At 34.6% G+C, this 25,566-nt stretch overlaps 1 protein-coding gene across 4 annotated transcripts; it reads right to left on the reverse strand.

The window, feature by feature from the left end:
- Positions 1 to 447: 447 nt before the first annotated feature.
- Positions 448 to 19,793, reverse strand: LOC112695362 (protein PIR). Of its 4 annotated transcripts, none has more exons than XM_025747675.3 (30): positions 19,425 to 19,793; positions 18,967 to 19,039; positions 18,742 to 18,806; positions 18,565 to 18,642; positions 18,203 to 18,322; positions 18,012 to 18,082; positions 17,719 to 17,811; positions 17,351 to 17,420; positions 17,098 to 17,162; positions 16,755 to 16,950; positions 16,448 to 16,599; positions 16,027 to 16,120; positions 15,716 to 15,907; positions 15,176 to 15,387; positions 14,054 to 14,201; positions 13,190 to 13,358; positions 12,639 to 12,715; positions 11,918 to 12,088; positions 11,648 to 11,724; positions 11,455 to 11,557; positions 11,174 to 11,293; positions 10,933 to 11,076; positions 10,598 to 10,741; positions 9,876 to 10,019; positions 9,159 to 9,246; positions 8,372 to 8,499; positions 7,899 to 8,106; positions 1,818 to 1,990; positions 1,152 to 1,361; positions 448 to 959 (listed from the first exon to the last, which is right to left on the reverse strand). In XM_025747675.3, exons 1-30 carry the CDS (start codon positions 19,476 to 19,478, stop codon positions 765 to 767), a joined length of 3,834 nt encoding a protein of 1,277 aa, XP_025603460.1. In that variant the 5' UTR covers positions 19,479 to 19,793; the 3' UTR covers positions 448 to 764. The 4 variants fall into 4 exon arrangements, with proteins under 4 accessions (XP_025603460.1, XP_072052640.1, XP_072052642.1 ...); XM_072196539.1 differs by having other exon boundaries at positions 16,027 to 16,115; positions 16,443 to 16,599; XM_072196541.1 differs by having other exon boundaries at positions 18,203 to 18,478; positions 19,425 to 19,614.
- Between the last annotated feature and the right edge of the window lie 5,773 nt (positions 19,794 to 25,566).

Here is a 25,566-nt window from a genome sequence, read left to right on the forward strand (position 1 = left end):
CATCAAATACAGTGCCACGTAACTTACCTAAATAAATGTTAACCTTTCTTTTATAAGTGGTATAGACTTTATTCTTCTTGGTCTTACTAGTAATACCTGAATACCATGTTTCCTAAGTCCTCCTAACCTGAAAGGTTGCGAAGGTGCATAAAAGGATTTTGAACGCTAATCTCATCGTACAAAATTTCACCCATAATTTTTTCAAATATTTTGTCTTTGCAACAAACATGCTCAACTACACACGCACATACATTATATATGTTCCTTTTTTTTGTTTTCACTACTGACTAAAAGCCAAATTCAAACTCATATGTGGCTGTTTTGGAGACATATAAGATACTACTTGAACGGTTGAACCACCTTCAACCACTGATATTATACACCCACCTGGTTCGACGACGTGCATCCAAAATGTTTACAATATTACGAGTTATAATTGAAAGCCCATGACCAAAAAGTGGTTAATATCGTAATAAAGTAAGACTTAAAACGCAAATCGAACTGTAGCTGTAATGTATTGATAGATTATATCTAACCACTACCACAACTCGTAATTACACTAAGGGGGAAAAAATCAAATCAAATTCAAATCCCTATAACACATTTTCCTAATCAAAGGCAAAAAGTGCTACCCCACCCAATAGCAATCTCGACTCGTGAAACTTTTACATACTATGCTTGCTTTAAATTACATATACACCACAAGGTTACAATATATACGGAGAGAGAGGACACGGCACACAATTTGATGGAACACGGATCGGTTATGAACCTTTCTGCGGCAGTGTTTCAAACGCAGATACTGTGTTCTCAAATTTTATGCGATGCAATGGAGCACCACTTTGCTTAATAGCGCAGGCTGTCTTTTCTTCAAGCGGACAGCGTGCTTTAAGCATGGAGAATACATGGTTATTTAATCTCCTTGCCTTTTTCATTGCTTCCAATAAGACTTCCCATCCCTGTTGAAAGAATAATAAATGCGATCAATGAAGTTCGATTCACCTCTAGACATTATAATAGGTTAGTATATTGAAGAAATACACAATAATTATTTAGGCATATGCAGCAATTGACTTGATAAATATAACAGATCATAATTACGTAAAATAAGCAAAGGTTCTTTGGCTTTGAATCGAGGAAGAAATATAAACCTGCATAGCAAAGTGTGAGTTCTTATGTGTTTGTATGACAGATGCAGCCTCTACTTCTGCAATATTGAGTATCTGATATGAAAAGTCAAAGAGCTCGAAATGTAGCTGTTGCCCAAGCAAATATATTATAGTGCATCCACCCCAAGCAACTGAATCTCCTAGCCTTTCATGACTATTTGATGACACTTCTGCAGACTCTTCCAAGTATCCCTATGTGGTCCAAGCAAAAGACCAAGTCAAACTAAAGTTTAACCAAAAGAAAATAAATAAATATAAGTGTCATGAAACCTAGGCTTTTTGGAATTGCGTGAATTGTTGCATAGGTCTTTTTTCTCTTTTTATTTGTCTTATGCTGAAATTTTCTTTTGGGGTCAACAATAATCAAACTCTAGACTTCTAAGTTTAAGTTGATAAGAAAAGACACATGAATGGTTATATCTCTATCAAGAAGAGTATTAGAGAGAGGGGGAGAGAGAAAGAGGGAGGGAGGGAGGGAGGGAGGGATATGGACCCGTCCAACCCCAACACAAATGCTAATGCAGAAAGTTAAGTTTAGCAAATCCTATGTAACGCCTTCAATGCACTAGAAAACTATTAAAAAGGAAAAGGAGTATATATGTACTTTAAAAAAAAATCAACATAGTTTTGTGGAAAGTTTCCCCTTACAATTTGGAGACCACTGTATATTCTGTAGAAATCTTTAGAAATTGTAATATCAATGAAGCCTGTCTTGGGCGCAGCACTCCATTTACTACAATATTTATCTAATGCAGCACTGGTGAAAGCTAATGCATACTCCAGGACACTTCCAGTATTCAAGTTAGCTTTGTATAAAAGATCTGTAATAATAATAACATCCTCAGCAAAAATAAAATGCTCATTTATACAAGACAACAAAAGTAAATGTACATATAACATAACATTAAGGCCGATATCATCACTAGGAAAAAATGTGAAGAAAAATGGGATAAACACTATACATCACTAAATTGAAGATGCGTGAAATTCTGTCGTTGATGATGTGCGAATAGCAAACTGCACCTAAAAAATTTCGAAGCATTTTCATGTTTGGGAGGGTACAGTCACAGAAGCAAATCGCTTTGGAGCTTGCAGCTCTTTTGTTAGAAATTCCATTTTCAATCTTTTTGCCATCAATCTGGCATGGAATATGTCCAGAACCAGAACAGCTATCTCCACCACATCATACTGATACAAGATTCTATAAATAAATATTGTTTGTCTTCCTACTTCTGTTTATTTAATTTCCACCATCTTTTTGAAATACCTTGTACCAAATTATACTTCCTACTGTCATAATCTGAGCTTGTTTTCGTGAAGGACAATGTTGTAAATGACTCATAGAGCTGGAAGTTTAGTTAGTAGTGTGGTTAGTTAGTTGAGTAGTTATAGTTAGCTTGCTATACTCTTTCTATGTATATAGACCTCTTGGTTTGGTACTGTTTGTAATTCAATTCAGTTTCATAGATCATTACAATTGTTTCTCTTTTACTCTTGCTTACTCTCTTCTTCTCTGTTAATCTCTCTATTCAACATCATCTACTGCATGTTGCAGCAGTTTCTTGCTGCACAAGCATTGCTTCAAGAACTCCTTCTTGATATCAAAAGCTGAGGATCAAAGATACATAGTAGACTCTGATGAAGACTCGGGCAACTCCAACAAATCAAATGCTCAAATCACACCTCAAACAATTGCATCCCTCCCGTCTAATTTCTTTCAACAAAAACACTTCAACCCAATTGCAGACAAATTGACAGAGACAAATCATAAGACTTGGTAACAAGAAGCACTATTTGCAATTTGGGGGCAAGATCTGCAAGATCGTCTTCACCAAAATTGAATTCCTCTTCAACATGACTCACCAGAAAATCAAGTAGCAGGTATTGAAACTTCAAAGTATAAGCAATGGCACCAGGATAATTATAATATGATTTCTTGGATGCTTGCTCGATGTAACATTCAAGAATAAGATGGTTGGATGTACATTTGCTTTTGAAATTTGGGCAAGGATTGAAGACCATTTTGCAAAGTCCACCAAATACAAGATCAAGCAATTGAAGACTCAGCTGAAGACCATCAAGGTTTGAATGCCTCTGACTATATCTCTCAAATCAAGAACATTGCAAATTCTCTTACTGCCTTGGGAGAGCATCTTACCTCTGATCAATACATTGAAGCAATCTTGGAAGGGCCAAATGAAGACTATGATGTTCTATTGACTATGGTTAATTCTAAATCTGAGACGTTCAGCTTAGCTGAAGTGGAAACTATGGTGCTTACACACGATGATATGAATGAGAAATTCAGAAAACCTGGTAACTCTATGTTTCAGGCATATATTGCACAAGGTTCTTTTCCACAGATTCCTACCAATCTGAGAACTAATGGTGGAAGAAGAGGTAGAGGTGGTGGACGTTTTGGCAGAGGAGGTAGATCCTTCTATGGTAACAACAGACCTCAGTGTCAAGTTTGCGGTAGATTTGGTCCATATTGCATGGAATTGTTTCCATCGATTTAACCAAGAAATACCACACCCTTCTCAATCCCAATTCAATAACTCAAACTCATCCAATTCATCTTCAAATCTGTCAACCATAGCGTCACAATCCAATTCTTCTTACACCACTCCTCTACCACCAGCAACATCATTCCAGAATCCATCTGCATATCTCACTGTTCCTAGCATAGTGTTAGATCCTTCTTGGTACCCTAATACAGGTGCTACTCATCATGTGACCTCCAAGCAATCCAGTATGCTTACATCTTCAGAATATCTTGGTCCAGAACAAGTTCATCTTGGTAATGGCTCAGGTATTCCCGTATCACATACAGGTAGTTCTTTTCTTTATGCTATAAATTCAAGATGGTGGTTTTCTCAACAGAAATTAACACATTCTCCACAAATTACCAAAAATCTAATTAATGTTTCTATGTTTGCCAAAGATAATTGTGTTTATTTTGGATTTTATGCTTATCATTGTGCTGTGAAATGCCAGTTTACACAGAAACTCCTACAACAAGGTTTTAGAAAGAATGGACTTTACCAATTTGTGCCAAAGAATTGCTCATCCAATCTGTCACCACATGTTTTAGTCGTCTCTATGGTAGCGTTTGTTTTCAGGTACTGAGACAGAGACTGAGAGACTGAGACTCAGTATCGTGTTTGTTAGTTCAGAGACTGGTACTAAAATTTCTGTCTCTGTCTCCAAAATTTCAGTATTTCAGTACCTCCAAAAAGTAGGGACACAGGGGACTGAAATTTTTAGAGATGGAGACTGAAACTTTAATAACATTTTATACCTAAAATACTTTCATTTCAATTAATTAATTCCAATTTTACCCTTTATGCAAATTAATTTAGAGTTTCATTCTTATTTCAATTCCTGTCTCCCATTTTGCACCAAATAGAATACTGAGATTTGTTTCAATCCCTGTCTCTTAGTCTCTGTCTCTTAGTCTCAGTCTTTCTGTCTCTGTCTCTCTACCAAACGCTACCTATATGTTCCTTTGATTTGTGGCATAAGAGATTAGGTCACTCCAGCCACTAAAACTGTAAAAACTATACTGAATAAGTGTAATCTTACCACATCAAACAAAATTCCAGATTCTGCTATTAATGAATGTAAGATGCATAATCTTCCTTTTCCATAATCTCTTACAACAATATTGCCCCACTATAATTGGTATATTCTGATGTTTGGGACCCAGCACCTTTGATTTCTCACCTTGGTTTTAGATACTATGTAACTTTTATAGATGCTTTCTCTATATATACTTGCACTTTTCTATTGGTTAATAAAACACGGGTTCTTAATGCTTTCAAACACTACAAGACATTTATGGAAAGACTAACAAATTGCAAGCTTAAAGAGTTGCAATCTGATAATGTGGTGAATACACCTCAAAAGCTTTTGCAGATTATATGGTGCAAGAAGGGATACGTCACAGGTTTTCTAGCCCATATATCTCTCAACAAAATGGTAGAGCTGAGAGAAAGCATAGACATCTCATTGAGATGAGTTTGGCAGCTTTATGATTTATTGAGATGAAGCTGTAATGACAGCAACATACCTGATAAATAGACTTCCTACTGAGGTATTATCTAACAAATCTCCTTTTAAAGTTATTTTTAACCAATTTCCAAATTATCAATCTTTAAGAGTTTTTGGTAGTGCTTGTTTTCCTTTGCTTAGGCCGTATAACAAAACTAATCTTGACTTTAGATAACAAAAATGCATTTTCTTGGGATTCTTGGTATAAAGGGTATAAGTGCTTAGCAACAAATGGAAAGATTTACATTTCAAGGAATTTTTGTTTGAGGAAAATCAATTTCCATATAATTAGTTGTTTAATTCTTGCAGTTCTACAGTCTTACTTAAATCTGACTTAGTTATTCCCAGCATAGGACCTCAAATTAGTGTTCCACAACATACAAATAACAATATCCTTGCAAATTCAAATTTCTTGTCTAGTACTAATCCTCAGGATCCTTTCACTAATTCTAATAACCATCCTACTATTTCTGCTAACTTGCCTAAATCTGTCCAAAATGATAATTGCAATGTTGATAATTGCACTCCTATTATTTCCCCTAATCCTAATCAGACTTCTATTGATCACAACACTAACATATCTCCAACTAGTGACACTATCCCTATATCTGGAGTTCTTCCTTCTTCTAATAATCTAATTAACAAGAATCTGCTAATGCCAACACTAATATAACTTCTGACACAAGCACAAACACACATGCGGCCTAGGGTGTTTATTACAGATGTGACTACTAATTCATATGATGAACAACCTCCTAAGACCGCTAAGGTTGCTCTTCAATTTCCTCAATCGAAAAGTGTTATAAAAGATGAGTATAATGCCCTGCTTAGAACCAATACCTGGACTTTAGTTCCTAAGCCTCAAGATGCTAAGGTTATAGGATGTAAGTGGGTTTATTCTATTAAGAAAAACCCTGATGGAAGTGTGCAGAAACACAAAGCCAGACTAGTTTCACAAGGTTTTTATCAAGATGAGGGGGGCTTTGACTTTATCAAAGTCTTCAGCACAATGATTCGATCAACAACAATTAGGACTGTATTATGTTTGCTTTATCCAGAAATTGGGTAATTAGACAGTTTGATTTTAACAATGCGTTTTTAAAAGGTAACCTTCATCAAATTATTTACATGAAACAGCCTATTGGTTTTGAACAACATGCTGAGACACATGTTTGCAAGCTTAACAAATCTCTCTATGTCTTGAAACAAGCTCCTAGAGAATGGTTTCTTAAGCTTAGCAACACTTTATGTACTTTTGGTTTTCAGAATGCTAAAACTGACACATCATTGTTCATTAGAAAAACAGCATCTTCTACTATGTACATATTATGCTATGTTAATGACATTATTATAACTGGTGATAAATCTGATGAAATCAGTGATATGATTAAAAGATTAGATGCTGTTTTTGCCCTTAAAGACTTAGGGGAATTGAGTTACTTCCTTGGTATACTGGTTCAAGTCAATTGCACCTTTCTCAAACCAAGTATATCAAAGATTTACTTTCTAAACTTGGCACGGCAGGGGCTAGTTCAATGCCTACTCCCATGATCTCTTCACTACAACTCCTATCTACTGGTTCTGTAAATTTTGAAGATCCCAAGTTCTTTAGAACAATGTTGGGATCATTGCAATATTTATGCGTCACTAGACCTGATATTCGATTTGCTATTAGTAAGATCAGCCAGTTCATGCACTCTCCCTTGCTGGCACACTAGAAAGCAGCCAAGAGGGTGCTCAGATACCTTGAAGGGACCAAGGATCATGGTCTTGTTCTTTACAAATGTCAAGACTACGGCTGTATGGCTTTAGTGACTCAGATTGGGCAACAGATTTGGAGGGCAGAAGGTCAGTTTCAGGTTTTTGCATTTCTTTAGGTGCTAATCGGATTTGTTGGTCTTGTAGGAAGCAAGCAACGATTAGCAGGTCCTCTACAGAAGCAGAATTCAGGAGTTCAGCATCTTGTGAGGCTGAGCTTGTTTGGCTTAGGAATCTGTTAGAAAAACTTGAAATTCGATTGCCTACTTCACCTACAATCTATTGTGATAACTTGAGTACTGTGTTACTCACTGCTAACCCTGTGATGCATGATAAATATAAACATTTTCAGTTGGAGGTTCAATTGATCAGAGATAAATTGAGAAAGAATGCTCTTCATATTATGCATATTCCTAGGACAGATCAAGTGGCTGATATCTTGACCAAGCCACTCTCTGCTGCTACATTTGAGAAGTTGAAGCACAAGCTCAGAGTCATACCAAGGTCTGACTTGAGCTTGAGGTGGGTGTGAAGGACAATATTGTAAATGACTCATAGAGCTGGAAGTTTAGTTAGTAGTGTGGTTAGTTAGTTGAGTAGTTAGAGTTAGCTTGCTTTACTCTTTCTGTGTATATATATACCTCTTGGTTTGGTACTGTTTGTAATTCAATTCAGTTTCATAGATCATCAAAATTGTTTCTCTTTTACTCTTGCTTACTCTCTTCTTCTCTGTTAATCTATCTCTGTGTTCAACATCATCTACTGCATGTTACAGCAGTTTCTTGCTGCACAAGCATTGCTTCAAGAACTCCAGTTTTCAACTATCTTCTTAACATCCAACACGTGCACCTTATATTTTATTTTTACTGGGGAATACGGCAAGTCAACAGAAAAGGAAGTTGGAAATCATCCAATTACCTGCTGCTTCTGCTTGCTTTGACATGATGTGGAAAGAGGTAGGAGAAGGGCAACCAGGATATGAAACCATCGCAGCAGCAGTTGATTTAAAGAGACTAACAACAGGGCTGTCACCACTATCTTGAGTAGTTAATATTTGTCCATCGGCTCCAGGAAGTAAGCCCAGCCAAGGAGCAGTTTGCATGAAATTCTTAGTATCTATTTCTCTCTGTCACAGATCCAGCATATTAATCATTAAAGAGAGCAAGAAAACATTCAAAAGAAAAAGTCACAATCTCTTACAAAGAAGAGAGGCTGAGTCCTTAAGTAAAGAGAAACAAAAGGTTATTCCTCCCTATTTGCAAGGGATAAAGCAGCCTTTCTCTGAGATTTATTTGTTCAATCTTAGTGTCGAAACAAAACTTATTTATTCACTCACCCAGTTATGTCAAAACAAATGATAAATAAATTGATAGCTGCACTAGGTTACTGACCAATACAATATCTAGAAGCCCCATCCAGTATAGTACACTTCCAATCTCTTTTATGCCATGAAGAACCTCAGCTTTCAGCTCTGATTTTGTCTCCCAATTAAGATGTTCTTTCACAAGTCTGACACACCCTGCAGAGATAATCAAAGAACTAATTTCACAGATTTGATCATGTATGTGCTGTACCAGGTTTCATAGTAAAGATATTTTGTTTATTTTACCAAAAAAAAAAAAGATATTTTGTTTAAGAGTCACTACGAGTGATGACAGTGAAATATAGCTGTATTAATGCATTTCTAGTAAAACATTTCTGTGCTTCTAAGGTTTAATTGTCCTCCACCAATGATCTCCAAATTCAAAATCAGTTGAGTACTTTTGACTCTAAAGCAAGACAAAGAAAGAAGCCATATATACATATAAGGACAAGGAAATATATGCTACTGATGATTAATGCTCATTTTAGAAAGTCAGGCACCCTATGATTAATGCCTATGTTACATGAATTCAGAATGCAGTACAATACATGCATATCCAAATATAAGAACTATTAGCATAGGTTATGTAACAAAACATGCCCTGATTTTGTGAATGATTCTGCTTTCTGCACAAATATATACCAAGTTTTTAGGAATTTCCGTGAGTACTGATTAAGGATAATTTTCTTTCAAGATGTGATAGAACTTTACATTTTTTTTTTTTGGTGACTTGATAGAACTTTACATTTAAACATCACAGAAAATTTTCAGACCAAAAAAAAAAGGTACAGTGAAAGGAAAATGTCATCTTGTACCTGTCACACCTCCATCAAAAGGCAGAAGTCCAATTGATTTAGGTAAGGATTCTTGTAACCCTGTGATCATTGGTTCAAGCAAAGTTATCTGAAAATGGCAGGCAGTACATTGTCAGTGAGCCACCTCTAGATTTTCTATAATATAATGTAAAAAATACAGACACAAATGAATATGCACCAAATTCATAAATGTGCAATCCATAATTCAAAATCAGTACCCAATGGTTAAAATAGCTAGAAAGTTTTAGTGGGTTCCTAAGACGAGAAGAGAAGGAGTAAGCTAGAAGGTTTAAAAAAGGGGCATTTGTAAAAGATTCTGACACAACTATTTAAGTTTCTCTGAAATTCAATGTGGATCTATATTTGAATTAATCCATGATCTAACATGTTGCCACTAATATCCCATTGCACTGAGCATATCATTTTGAACCTATCAACACATGAATTCATTCAATGTTCTAACTCATTTTCACATGTTTATTCAGAATCACCTCATCATTTCTCCAAAAATCAAAAAAATTCTGTACTACATTGCCTGTTACTGACAGATGGCATAGGTGTCTTAGATATGGATGCAATAGTTGTGTTATGATAAAAGGTTTACCCTTGATATGTAAAAAATTTTCATCATAATAAGCAAGGAAGATTTCAGGAGTTTTCACAGATCAGCAAGTGTCAGTCAAACTAACTCATTTAGACGACATAAAAATGAAATACCTTGTTTGATATGTGATCAAGAAGGGCCCTAATAAGCCAAGGTAATGATCGGGATCCCAGAAGTCGAACAATAGAAAACATGTGAGGCATTCCAAAGAATCCACTATGCAATCGTGCAAAACTTTGATGAGCAGAATTCAAATCCTAGCATATAGAGATGGAGTAAAATGATAAGAAAGTGGTATCTCTTTCAGAAGATTTTTATAAAAAGGGGGAACCAAAACAAGAGGGGAACTTGTATGCACGGAAAGAAATTAGTAAAACACAAATACAGATACACAAACATTCACTTCTTCCTCTGTCACATACACTATATACACATATAAATATAGTTATAACTTGATGTGTGTCAAACACAGAAACTAATACAAAAAACACACAAGAATGATAGTTTAAAAAGAGGGGGGCAGGGGATCCGGAAAACAAATGCTCTGAAATCCAAGAAATTTGGTCAGACTTCCATTTGGCACATTTATATCAAGGTTTCATACAAGACACACGTACATTGTTAGACTTCCCAATGGAAATCAAGATAAACAAAATTGAACAGAGACACCAGTCTAATAAACTTATTTCACACACACATATGTATTCAGTTGTGCTAAAAGTGGAAGTATCTGTATCTTATGTTTACCATAGCATAAGATAGTTAAGCAATCGACACTATTACAATTGATTTTCAAATATTCTTTAATGAAAATTGCTGCAACAGGAATGCGTACTTGAGTACCACAATAGAAACTAGGCTTAGCAGAAGGTATGGATGGCTTTTGAACAGGAACAGCCTTTGATGATCTGATAAAACGTTGAGTGGTGTTGCAGAGGATGAAATTTGGCAAAAAATCACTTTGCATCTCAGACCAAATCTAGCATGCCAAAAAAATAAAGAAGACCTTGTCAAAATGCAGGAAACGAATCAATTCTGAAATCAGATTGCGGTTTCTGCAAGAGGACTTGACATTAGAAAAATAATGTGAATTCTCAATGCAGGATGTCTTATTAATGCACAACGCAGAGAAACATCAAGCTGAAAGATCCTTAGTATGAAAGGATATACCTGTGAGGCCAGTCGGCTAGAAAATGAAACAAGAGAAATGTTTTCCTGCATCTCATTCAACATCAAACTGAAAGAGTCAACAGAAAGATCTCTCGACAGTAGTTCGTGTGAATGTTTTAGGATATCCAGTAGCTTCTCTACTTCCTGAAATAAAATAGCAGAGTATAGCTTTAGTTAATGGATTCTGAAAGAGGAACATAGTTGTTGGCTTAGGGAAGTGGAAAAAAAGTAGACGACTAACCACTATGGCACACAGATCCTGACACTCAAATCGATCAAACAGAAACTCAATATTTTCACGGAAAACTTTGTTCATCCGTTCGGTGATCAAACTTCGCAAATTAATCATCCTTCCGAGCAACTGTGCATCAAATGATTTTGATCATATGAGAGAATAATAGTTACTCAAATTTAAACTATATCCCAAAAAAGAAAAAAACAACAAAACAATACAAGATAACCCATTGATCCACCAAAGCAAATCTTGGGAGGTAAAAGGTTTATATGATGTAATCTATTAACCTTCACTCTAGTCATTTTCAACAGCATATTGAGCCTTATAGGCTGCACAGAATACTTTTCTGCATTGTCTGAGGCAAAGAGGAAGGAAGGATCAAGCAATTCACTGCACAATTTTGGCACCAACGGTGAAAACAGGTTAGTACATAAAATAATCAAAAGTAAATCTGGATAAGTCATTAGAAACCCAGCCTACCTTGCTGCCCAACTTTTGTAATATGTGAAAATGGTTTCACACAATTTCGAAACAAATATATCAAAACAATGATCCACCTGTCAAGAAAGGTTTGATCAATTGCAGGAGCATGGAAAAGAGAAAGAATACAAGTTACTTCCATTAATTTACTGTACTTTAGATTGTAGAATATGAGGATTCTACACCTAAAAGAAGCTGCATAAAAGATTATAGTACTTCACAAAAATTCACTAAATAATCATTTAACATTGTGATGGAAGTGTCTAATACCTCAGCTTCAATTTCATCATACAGAAATCGTTGCTTCAGCAACACCAATGCTTGCTGAGCTGAATCATTATAGATATCTAGTGGAATCAAAACACTCTCAAGAAGACCAGAATTTGGTGATTCAAGGACACAATCCACCAACATCCATGGAAGAGAACATTCAATTGGAAACTGCACGGAACATTTTGACCAATTTTAGTACAAGCATGGTGGTAGAAAAATAAATTCATGGAAGAAAATTGGGGAAAAAATGAGAGAAAAGTAAGCAGGCCATGAATCAGGCAGTTAAAGCGTGAAATGCAGTACAATAACCAAGTTCGAAATGTAACATTAAAAACCCTAAAATACAAAAATGGCATCTTGTCAGCATATGTAAATTCATAGAAAGCTATAAACAAGTGTGAGGAAAGATCAGATACACAACATATACCAATCATCTTTCTTAATTATTTTTATAAAACACAAACAAACAGAAAGAGGGGGAACATAAATGAAAACGAATCCATGTGAAGCCAAGCAATAAGCTCTATTACACATTTCAAGCTGCTAGCTTACCGTTATTTGGTCATGTAGTTCAAATACAAGTGAATAATAGATTTCTGAGTGAAAAACTGGAAAATATGTAGCAAGTAGCAACGATATTTTTTACACTGTTCCCATCAAGGAGTGTTTATGGTGAAAAAGATGTGTAGTTCAAATAATCTAGTGGTGTGAGTATTACCTGAATTACTCGCGAAGACTCTAAATAAAATTCCCTAAACCATAAGAAACCAAGATCTGTCAATGTTGCAACTGTCACTGCAAGAATCATCACATAAGTTAGTTTACACTAAAAGTAACAAGGCAATGAAGCAAAGCATTCTAAATCATTTAACTGCTTCAAATGATGTTTTATTCCAATGCAACTCTGTTCATAATCAGGCATATGTCAACCCCACTACAAGTGTTCTTTACTATTGTTTCAATTATTGGGTAGTGTTCAAGTTACACTTCTGCTCCATCAGACAAGAGTGGGCTAAGCCCTTGGTTGGAAATGGTGCACTGTAAAGCCAGGAGTATTTGTGCAACCATATGATTTTGTTAACAGAGATGTGATAGAGAATATACAATTTCCAAACTAGCTTCCTAATACTGGAGATGAACCATTTGGAGCTCGGGTCAGCTAGATTGAAGAGACTGTTGGTGTAGGTTTTGGATCTATCAATGGATAATGGGCCCAAAGAATAAGTCTTTGTCACAATATATATTCCAGGGTCGACAAAAGACCATTACCTGAGTAGTCCAAAATATGAAGGAAAAAACCAAGCTTGTAAAAAAAAGTCTCCAGCTGTTTTAAATCATTAACTGGAATTTCTGAGCCACTGTTACCAAAGAGTCCGCCAGGCCTCCGTAGGTTACCACCAGAAACCACCTCATATATTAAGAATTGCAAGCAGTGCACCTGTATCATAGATATTAATTAAGCAATTGGAAATTTGGTGGAATACGCAGTAGGTAGAATATCATCACTTTCAATGTTTGCATTCAAGTATATGTAAGACACAAAAGCAGGATCTACATGACGTGTATGCATATGATGGACCAAATATCGATTAATAAAAATAAATAAATAAAATATAAAATTAAAAAAACAACAGAAATCCACTAAAAGAACTCCAAAAGCAGCACAAGCAGGGATGTAGAAGCTTTTCATGACAATGCTCAATACACTTCTCCTCTAACAATATCAATCAAACAGTGTGAATACATGGAAACCTGAAGAAAAAATTTCGTACATAAGGCCAGAGTTTTAAAATTTAATTTAAAATTTAGAAACAAAAATTGAGAGAGAGAGAGAGAGAGAGAGAGAGAGAGAGAGAGAGAGAAGAGGGGGGGGAGGGGGAGAGAATGCATGATTCCATAAATACTTTCTAAGTCTGTGCAATATTTCAAAACAAAGCTGCATATTTGCTTTCTATTAAAACATAAGCCCATATGCAAGCTTGCTAGTTCAACAAAACATCTACACAACAAGCAGAATACATAGTTAGTTTTGATAAGAATTCATATGAATATTGCTCTTCAAGTGTAAGCATATCAAGAATCAATGGGTACACGTTATACAGCACAGTTCAGAAAGCAAATTTGAAAGCAAACCTGAGCGGCGGTAGGGGCAACTGCCCTTGGATAAAATATGTTTGCTCTACTTTCTTCACCTCCATGGTGTGAGGACTGTAACTCGGATTCAGACTTGTTTGTATTAGCCATCCAATCAGCTGAAAGGGTCCTCATATCCGAAAGAATCCTAAAAGTACACATCAGGGTGATTGAAACGAGTGATTTAAGTTTTTTAAGCAAGAAACAACTATTATATGATGCATACTATTCAAACACAGAACCACTTTCAAAATTCTATCAGGAAGTTAACCATCATAGAAAAAAATTCATTAAACCATCAAATATTGTGTTTTAGAAATAAAAATTGACTTCAAAAATGACTGAAACAACAAGTGCGAAATTGCAAATTTGAAAACCATGGCCACTCAATTGTCTAAACTCAACCAGAGAGAGAGAGAGAGAATGTTTTCCCAAATCTCAGATCACTTATGTACTTTCAACAAGTTCTCTCTCTTGATCCTATCTACTTCCTCAGACATAAAATTGTATCTTCAAACCAACCCTTTTTCAAGTTGCATAATGAAGAAAATATATTTCTGATACACAAAAGTGATGTTATTGTAACATACCTTATATATGGTTTAGGGGAAAGAAATAGAAAGTAAGGGTATTTTGGGCGTGGAAAGTCTTGTAACTAACTCTGCCAGCTTCACACAGTAGTGGTGTTTGTTAGAGGGGAGAGGGAGAAATAACATTCTATATAAGAGAGGAGAAGAGAGTTAGAGGGAAGGATCTTGGAAATTAGGCTGGGCATGCTCTGTGGCCTCTCAAATGCCACCATCTATCATTCTTATTTCATTCTTTATATTCAATGACATCATCACAAGGAGAGCATGATACCTCAATGATACCATTCAGCCCCTCAGCTGCCATTCCATCTTCTTCTATTCTCCACTCTATCCTCTGCATTATCTACTAGCTTACAGTAACACTATATTCTGCTATATTATGTGCATTATCTGTTTAGTTAGCTGCAATGGTACCAGTACCTTAGAGTTTCATGACACCCCAGGAGCAATTTTAGGACTTTCATGAATAGTTTCAACATGAAGTTGCAAAAACTAACTATTTTATACAATGTAACGTGAAATTGGATCCTACCTAGACAGGTCCTTCTTCTTTCTAAAAGTAGTCCGTAACATAGAAGCTAATGTGTTTTGGACGAAGTCTTGAACCTCAGCATGTATTGTTTCCCATAAAGCCTCAGCAACCAGTGTATCACACCGCTGCATCATAGATCCAACACTCTTTATGTAGCTTACAAGTTCAACCAGTCCTCTCCTTTCTTCTGCAGTGTAATTATATCGTACAACCTACAAGAAAACATTTTGCAGAAATATATTTCTCCAAGTTATTTTGAAGCTAACTTACTCAAACCAGATTATGGTAACTAGATTCAAAGCCGTAAATAGTAAAAAGGGACCCCAGAGTACAAGAATCCCATGTTTTGCAGAATCCGGGAAAGGGTTGCACCCAAAGGGTGTAACAGCATAACCTAATAAATGCATCAATGGGCGATAAATGCTAAGTGGTTAATTAAAAAGCTCTTAGCTAATAAAATAAACAGGTTAATCAAGTGATAAATACTAAAATTCTTTGTCATCAACATGAAAATAAAATTGGCATCTTGAGCATCCTCACCTTTTCATAGTCTGAGAATGATGGGGATGCATCCTTGCATGGTCGAGAAAACTTCCAAGCACATTGTTCCCAGATGCGTGCAGTCCATCTGCTTAATAGCTGAAAACCTTCAACAATCATATCATACATGTTACCCTTTACTTCTTTGCTCCAATCAACATCAGAGCCATCAGTTGACTTCAACAACAAAAGCTGCAAAAACATAGTAGCAAGCTTTAAATGATATGAAGCAATTAACAGAAAAAAAAAAACAAATAAGATTTCAAAAAGAGCTTCTCTTTTGCAGCCCAGGCAGAGCACAGGTGCAGCACCTGATTCATTGCTGAAGCAAAACGAATTGTGAAATCATCATGCTCAGCACGAATTGCTCCAATATGATTGATGATCAGATAATGTCTCTGATATGTGTCTCTCATGTCAAGGTTACATTCTAAAGGTACTACAACGAAGGCACATCATAAGTTTATGAAAAGATCTTGGATTGCAAAACTATACCGAACCCAAGACATATAAAAACAGGTAAGCCACAATAAACCATATAATGAACCAAATAATAAAACTATCCTAAGTATAATGTGTCACATTCACAATAAACCATATGCGGTGAAAGTGACAACAGGTAAGCCACAAAAGAATGGAAAATCTATCCCTTCATGGAATGAAATACTGGTTCAACAATTACAAATCAGCATCAGATCATGTGTAAAAACACAAAAACAATTTGAAGGATATTCTTGTGCCTCACGAGGTGGAAGTTCATGAGGTGCTGGAAGGGTAAGAAGTCGAGTTTGGGAAGAAAATTTTGGAAAATATGTTGATAATTCCTTCAAAATTGCAGCAGGAGACAGATGCAGATCTGGAAATGCAGGAATGACCACATCATTCTGTCAAAAGTGAAGAGAAGAGAAAAATACATAGATTTAAACTTCTTGACAAGAGAAAAGAATTCTGTGCAAAATTTTCACATAATCTAATAGTAACATTTCTTTCATAAACCAGTTGATAGAATGACATCATCAACGTACAAATACAATAATACCTTAAATATATTGATCAGTCTGTTGATTTTCACCCTCTTGTACAGAGACTCGCTATCTTTCTCTGATGATGTCACTAGGACTACAAGAACAGGCAAGACACGCAAGAGTATGTGGCGCTCTGGAAAGAGAAGTGCAAAGTCCAACTCCAGAGACTCTACAACAAAGACTATAAGTACTTGAAGAATGTCTTCCACACTATTTCAAGTCAAGGAATCAAAGAAGAACTGAAAGAGGAGAATAATAAAAATGGTGACATGCTAAAAACTAGTTACAGATAGGTGTTCTTAGTTCCTGTTTGTAACATTATGCCAGTACATCAAATAGATATCATATATAGGATACTTGTTCACACGGAACATCTCAACATGCAGGTTCAACAAGATAGCCCATCTTGTGCTCAAGAAAATCTGCACACACAACTAAAATGTCAAACACAGCTCACCTTTGGTTGGGCATGGCCAAAAAAATGTAACAATACAAAAGCCAAAAACAAGGGAAAAATTTGGGAAATAAATTATCTCTTAAGCAATCAACAACATAATAAATTCAGAGCATTCAACATGCCATAAACAAGGAAATATCAACAATTAAGTACCTGTAAATCATCCAACTCTTCCCTCATTGAATCAGTGTCTTGCCACTGACCGCTGACTTGTGTGAAAGTTCTGAGAAGTAGAGAAGAAAAAAAAAGAACAAATGTGAAATTTCACCAAGTAGTTTTAAAATTTCTAAACTGATCAGAAAGGCGTTTGCATGATTATTACCCTAAAGATTACCATGCAGGTCATATATAGTAGAAAGCTTGCCAATGTTCTGAGTGACTTTTATAGTTTCACAAATTACTAAAAGATGATTCCATATTTCTAAGATCAGATACATTGAAAAGCAGAGGCAAACTGAACAGAAAATTTGAAGATCCTGAACTTGACGATAAAGTGACACAATCAGATGTTAAATACTTACCTTTTATACCAAGAAAAGTCATTAGGTATGCTTGCCTTAGCATTTTTAAGATGATCAAGTTGCACCAAAACATCAAGTAACTTCAACATAGACCTGGAGTCAAGAAGAAAAATATCATAAATATAACGACACAAATTGTGTGAAATGAAAGGAGGGAGTGGCCACAGCCCAGTGATATAATCCAATAGGATGTTGAAGATAAGAATGCCCATAAGGTTATCAATTAAAAGATAAAAAAAAATAGAAGGAAAAATAAATAAATAAATAATAAATGATGAAGCACCATAACACACCACAAATGAGATATTGTAGGGCCATTAATGCGTCGCTCAGGCCGAGAAAAACGTTGCATATCAGCAGCTAACTGCATTCAAAATGACATAGACAGATATACTTAACATGCTATGTCTGAATCTGTCAGTTTCTGAAAAGGAAAGAAACAATTAAAAAAAGGTCCATACAACAAGTGACCAACATCTCATACCTTTGATGAAGCTGATGCTTGCCATCGCTGAATTTCACGCAACCGACTCATTTCCAAGTCCAGAACTTGATATGTTTCCAAATATAAATCAGCTTGACTTTGCTTCATCGAATCAGGAAGCTGCCCCATTGTGGCAAAATGTATAAATTACAAGAGACAGTATACATGTATGGAAATGAAAAACTTTAAAATGTACCTCCCCTCCAGAAGTTTAATAGTGTATGTTATCAATAAACCAAAAGTGATATAGAAAATAGCTGTGTGTAAAACGTCATGCTGCATTATGTAAAGCTATCAATTAAGTAGTGCGACTTTTTTCACTTGCAGAATGACAAGTAGATGTAACTAAAGAGAAAATTCACCTGCGGAAGGGCTTTGACACAACTGCGATATGTGTAAAGCACTGATGCCATTTCCTTCCCCTCTTGGGTAAGGATGTTCTACATTGTTTTCATATTAGCAGTAAGAAAATTATAATTAAAAAGAAAATGAAAATCATCTAACAAACAGATCTAAGTGTTGGCCCAAAAGCAGAATACCAGCTGATTGAGAGCTTTCGTATCCTCTGATAGAGATAATCGGTATGCAGAAACGTCGCTATACTCTACAAAAGGAGGCCAGTACATGATAATTACTAGGCAGCCATGCATTGTATATTTGTAATTCGAAAAAAAAGGCTGAAATGCATGAAGTGTTTAAGAACAATAACAACACAAGTTCATAACATATCCATAAAAGAACAATGGAAGCATAAACAACAGTACCTATTGGACTATCTGTTGCACCTCTCTCAGTTGACACCCACACTCCAGGTCCTTGCACCTCCGGTTGCTCGTCCTACAAAATTAGGGCGAAAAAAAAGGACTCGAATATAATTAAACAAAAACCTCAAGTTCCTATAAATAGGTTACTTTGGAACTTCAGCATCAAATTGTATTCCACGCAAATCTAATAGTCATCGATCAGTAGTTTGTTTCAGTCGTGATTTGACTACTAAACATTTCGGATAGGACGTCTAAAACAAGCTTGTGCAACTTATAAAAACCAAATTGAAAGTTTCTACAATTAGAATCAGCTCGGATGAAGTAAATTACAGAAGAATCAGAGTAGGAACAATGCAAAGAACCATCCATAAGCGAACTTCAAGTTAAGCAACAAAATTAAGTAGGAAAATGTAGCAGAAATAAAATTGAAAAGGAAGAGAAAAATGAAGTGTTGTTACATCAAGCGAGAATGTGGAAAGAGCTGCAATGGCTTCCTCAACGGGCACAGCCATGGCCGTTGCGATTGTAGAAGTTGAAATTGAAGGGAAAAACAAAGCGTGAGATCAACTACAATTGATTTGGTTTGTTTTTCTCTCTCCCTCTTTCTCTAATTCTCTAAATCTCTCCCCACTTCACCATTCGGTTGGTACATTGGAGGACCCTTCAATTGCAAGGAAGAACAGGTATGATGTTTTATGTGGACCATAATGCCCTCCTACTCTGCTGTATTTTCCGTTATACTTTCTGTGTTCTGTCAGGTACGCAGCAGAAAGCAGATTTACATTTTTTTTTTTTTGTTATGCGATCTTCAATTAAAGTTCACCTTCAATAAACAAAAGCTTAATTAAGTTATTTTTAAAAAAATAATTTAAATAATAAATATTTTTATATTTAATTTTTAATTTTAAAAATATTTATTTTAAAAAAATATAATAAAAATTTTTTATTATAAAAAAAGTTATTCTTTTAAATATTTAAATAATTTTTTAAAAAATTATAATTTAATTTCAAACATTATACTAAACATTAATACTATATATTTTTATGAGTTAAAAACTAAAAAAAAAATTATTTATGAAACTATCAAAGCGGGCCTAAGTGTCTAACTCAATCATTACATTATTACATGAGAATAAATTTTTATTTGACCATTTAATGTTCTCTTAAATTCTACATAAATATAAGATAAATAAAATAAACAAACTAAATGAAATTTAACATTATACTAATATCTTAAACTAAAATAATTTACATATATGTTTTAAATGATTTTATATAGATCGAATTAATTATATTTGATTTACACTTTTTAGTAATAAATTGAATAAATTAGATTCGATTTAACATTTATTATTATATCAGTAGTAAATCGATCCGCTACTTATACAGAGTATTGACATTTACTATTGTTAAGTTAATTGTATTAACTTTAAAACATAAATGTCAATAAAAAAAATACTCTCCATTTAGATTCAAATAAAATATCAAAAAATCAAAACGAATAAAAACATTAATCTAACTTTTGTGGTTTAGTTCAAATTCAAAAAAATCTACGTTTTGTAAACTTATGAATTTAAAATGGAACAATAAATGACTTCTAAAATTTCATTAAAAATTATCATTTGACTCATTAGCATCTAAAGAATCATTATTAAGACTTTTGATGTTGAAAAAGTTAATATAAAGTATAGCCTTGCAAGATGACATAAAGGTTAAAACTTGAATTTTTTAAAATCAGAAATAACAGATAGTTATGCTTTATATAAAAAAACTTACTATATTTATATAACGTGTAATTTGAGAAATAATATATTTAAAATTTTAATTATATATTGTTTTCATGCTAGTAATACATCGGATCGACTGTAATTATGATAAAAAAAAGGTTTAAGAAATTATAATCTTATATTATATTAAAAACTTCTTGATAAAATCGAAGACAATATTACCCCAAAAAATTAAGGTCCGATCTAAAAACATACATCTTATTCTAATATAATATTATTCGTAGAAATCAAATCTTCACTAAATTTATGTTCAACTAACACTAATATTTCTAATTCATAAAGTAATTTTAGATCACTACCAACACTAATATTTCTAATTTAATAGCTTTAACAAAATTTGTAGTCACTACGCAATCTAACATTTTTATTAAAATAATACTCACTAAATATGAATAACATTTTTAATCTAATTAAAAAAATTATTTACTTACATTTTCATTGATGCTACCAGTAATATAAGTAACTCCATCCAAGCAATATATATGATCCAGGTCATCTTCCATATCCAAAATTTTTAAGATTTTCTCAGAAAATTTGTGTTTATAGTGAAGTGGAGAATTGTAAATATAATTCGTATCTAATATATTTGAACTCTTTTATAGAACTTGCCAACAGTAAATCGAAATAAGTAGCATTGATTTACCTTATGCAGCACCTAATTTAAATCGAAACAATTAGCTTTAATTTATCATGAGCTACAAAATTATTAAATCGAAATAGCCTCATTCGATTTACTTAGGCATGCAACTTCCCAACGACTCTAATAGTAAATCGAATTTATTGGTTTCGATTTACTATACGTGCACTAATTCGAAACTCCTTAATTCGATTTATTATGGTTTGTGGTAAATCAAATTTATTCAATTCAATTTATATGGAGAAACTTAAAATCGACTTTACTGAATTCAATTTACATAGGATAAGGACACTCACATAACGCATTATGCTTTACAACATTCATGTAAATATTGAAATTGATTCCATTTCTTTAGGTGATTTCCCTTATTAGTTATCTAAGGTTAATTTTTAGAGAAAAGGACAAATAGGTCCTTGACCTTTTGTTCCGCAGATATTTTCGTCCCTGACCATTTGAGAATATTTTTAAATTCCTGACTTTCACAAAATTTGGACGGATGAGTCCCTCCGTCTAAATGTCTCCGTCAGATCCAACGGAAAAGTCTGACGTGGCTCCTATTCTGATGACCTGGCATGACGGATTGACACATGGACTGATGACTGGAAGGGTACTTTCGAAAATTGGACAAATAAGTCCCTGAACCTAAAAACTACGTCGTTTTGCGTTTGACCCTCCCTAAACCTTCGCGTCACGGCTTTCATTCCTGCTCCCAAACACTCCTCCTCCTCCTTTAAGCCGTTTTCCATCCCCATCATTCTGCCCAAGCCACACAGATACTCACACATGAATTCAATTCACAATATTTCACTACAATTAATTCAAACTACATAAACAAATTGCAACTAGATGCAATTAGAAAATATAACATGAACTATGATTATCATTAGATGCAGATCCATTTTCATTATTTCAACTGAAACAGAGAAAAAAAATACTAGCATTGAACATGATTTTTCCATTTAATTCTCTCTTATTAATTCGAGACACAGTAAATTAGTTGTAGTAATTGGATAAACAGAGGCAATAATGAAAATTACCACGGCATTAGGTGCAATATTGCTGGTGGAAACACCCTTAGGGGATTCCTCCTCTGATTCACGCCTCTTTCTACTACCACCGCCACCACCACTACTGGCCGCCTTCTGTTCTGAAGCAATCGGTCCAGGTTCCTGGTTGGGACCGGCAACGAAATCTCCAAATTGTCCCAAGCCAAACTGCGGCCTCCTGAGCCCCAAGGCACCGTCTCCAGCAGCGTTGACGGCTTGCAAAAACAGCCAGATCTCCGCCAAGCTAAACGGCACCGTATTGCCTCCCCCATTCCCAAACGAGCCTTTGTTCACCACTGCACCCGAATCCATTCCAAAACCAATCGGGTCACCCAAATCTAAACCAGAAATCAGCTCAACACAATCATTCTACCTGCATTAATTTAAGGTAGGGATCCTCACCACTAGCCTTCACAAAGAAAACTAATCAATTTAAGAATTAGGACCAAACGCAAAATGACGTAGTTTTTAGGTTCAGGGACTTATTTGTCCAATTTTCAAAAGTACCCTTCCAGTCATCAGTCCATGTGTCAATTCGTCTCGCCAGGTCATCAGAATGGGAGCCACGTCAGACTTTTCCGTTGGATCTGACGGAGGCGTTTGGACAGAGGGACTCATCCGTCCAAGTTTTGTGAAAGTCACGAATTTAAAAGTATTTTCAAATGGTCAGGGACGAAAATGTCCGTAAAATAAAAGATCAGGGACCTATTTGTCATTTTCTCTAATTTTTTTAATTTTAAAATCATGGTGTTGGATATAATTATTAGGAGATTATTTGGTGTCTATAAAATTTTATTTAATTTTCCTACAAATATAAGGTGAGATCTATTTCTTTATTTTTGAATCATAAAAGTAAATGTTAGGTACCATAGAAACGATTATAATTAGAAATGAGAGAATCAACAATAATTAAATACTTTATTGAAAGAGAATCTTTGATTTGGAATAATTTATTTACCTGCTGGACAACCAAGAGAGAATCACAATGAAATTTTAGTTCTAAATTATGCAGGTCTATATCTAATCACAAATCAGTCAATAAGATTTCATATTTAACTTGATTATTGCTTGCTTTAAAGGAGAAATGTAGAAAATATTCTAAGATAGTTCCATTGCCATCTTCCAAAAGATTACCAGCTCCACACCCTTGGAGATTAGAGGCCCCATCTACATAAAGAGTCCATATATGAGGATGTTTGTTTCTGTCAGGTGGTGTAAATTCGACGATGAAATCTACTAAGCACTGTGATTTGATTGATCCTCAAGCATGATATTAAATATCAAACTAAAAGAGCTCGACAGACCACTTTATAAGTCGGCCAGCTAATTCTAGCTTGGTAAAAACTTGTCAAAGTGGCTACTCGGTCCGACTTATAATAGCATGGCTTTGAAAATATGGTCTCAAATGTCTTACGAAAAACACCAAGCTAACGCAAGCTTTTTTATTTTCAGGTATTAAAGTTCGGCATGCTGTAGTGATTTACTTACAAAGTATACTGGTTGTTGAACTTTGTTTCGCTATGTAAAAAGAATAGAACTAACAGCCCAATCCATTATGGATAAATAGAAATAAAGTGGTTCTCCATTTTTTGGTTTTTGTAAAATAGCGGATTGTGAAAGAGTAGTTTTAATTTTTTTTTAAAGCATTCTCACATGTATCATCCCAATTAAAATTGTTCTTTTTTAATGATTGAAAAAAGCAAGATGATTGGCAAGCTAAACAAGGCGAAAATCGAGAAAGAGCAGCAAGTCTCCCTTTTAATCATTAGACTTCTTTTATTGTTTGAGAACTCTTCATCTCTAGCACAGCTCGATATTTCTCAGGGTTTGTCTTAATTCCTCGACTCGTTAGTAAAAACCCTAAGAATTCTTTTTGAACCCCAAAGATCTCACTGAGGTCATCAATATGACACTGGCCGACTTTGGTTTTTGCCACCATGTCATCAACATAAACTTATATATTCCAACCAATTTGGTCAACAAATACTTTATCCATGAGTTTTTGATAAGTAGTTCTTGTATTCTTTAGACAAAAAGGGATAACTTTATAACAAAAGTTACTATAGCCAATTATAAAAGCAGTTTTATCTTGATCTAAGGGATGCATTAATATTTGATTTTAACTAGAATAAACATCTATGAAACTTCAAGTACCAAAACCAAAAGCATTATCGACTAAAATATCAATAGAATCTAAAGCGTATACATCTTTAGGACAATCTTCTATTTAAATCAATGAAATCAACACATGTACACTATTTACCGTTATACTTTTTTACCATCACTACGTTTGCCATCCTAATGGTAAATCTGATCCCACGGATAAAATCGGCTTCAATGAGTTTTTTGGTTTTTTCTAAAGATGTTTGTCTTTTATCAGCTTCAAGGTTGCACTTCTTTTGAGCTATAGGTCGAATTGAGAGATTTAAAGCCAATTTATGACAAATAAATGATGGATCTATGCCAGGTATTTATGTTGGAGTCCAAAGTCCAAACAAACAAATCGACATTTTGTTGAAAAAATTGCTGGAACTCATCTTTCTCATTTCCTTGTAAAGCAACGCCTACATAGATAAACTTATTTATATCATTAGTTAAAGATATTTTCTGTAATTCTTCCATTGAAGTGGGTCTATCTTGCAATTCAGTCATGGGATCTAATTTAGCTAATTTGGAAAAATCATCCTAGTTATGAATTGCATTAACATGTGCACCTATAGCTCAGTTTGAGGTACTTGTTTTGAAACTAGCATTGTAACAGGGTCGAGCTTCACGGTGATCGCTATAAATAGTGGCAATAAAATCGTCATGCACAAAAGACTTAACACAAAGATGAACTGTGAAAACTATGGCACCAAATTTATTTAAAAAAAGATGACCACGTATTAAGTTATAAGGACTATAGCAATTAACAACAAGATGTTGAATATTCAAAGTTTTAGATAAGGGATGCTCACCCAATATGATTTGTAACTTCACAGACCCCAAAACAGGGAGATGTTCTCCCAAAAAACCAACTAAGTCACCAATAGAAGGTTGTAAGATGTGATTGCTTAATTTCATCTTCTGAAATGTAGAAAAAAGAGGACATTTACGCCATTTTCTGGATCTAAAAGAACTTTTTGAACAA

This window comes from Arachis hypogaea, chromosome 6, assembly GCF_003086295.3.
Source record: "Arachis hypogaea cultivar Tifrunner chromosome 6, arahy.Tifrunner.gnm2.J5K5, whole genome shotgun sequence".
Lineage (NCBI taxonomy): Eukaryota > Viridiplantae > Streptophyta > Magnoliopsida > Fabales > Fabaceae > Arachis > Arachis hypogaea.

Excerpts from the sequence above, each read along its gene's own strand:
- LOC112695362 (XM_025747675.3), bottom strand. The coding sequence starts at position 19,478 with ATGGCTGTGCCCGTTGAGGAAGCCATTGCAGCTCTTTCCACATTCTCG. Across the intron at positions 15,388-15,715 it reads CATTCTCAGACTATGAAAAG|GTTGTACGATATAATTACAC; the intron begins GTGAGGATGCTC and ends GTTTTCTTGTAG. Across the intron at positions 1,362-1,817 it reads TATACAGTGGTCTCCAAATT|GGATACTTGGAAGAGTCTGC; the intron begins GTAAGGGGAAAC and ends TGGACCACATAG.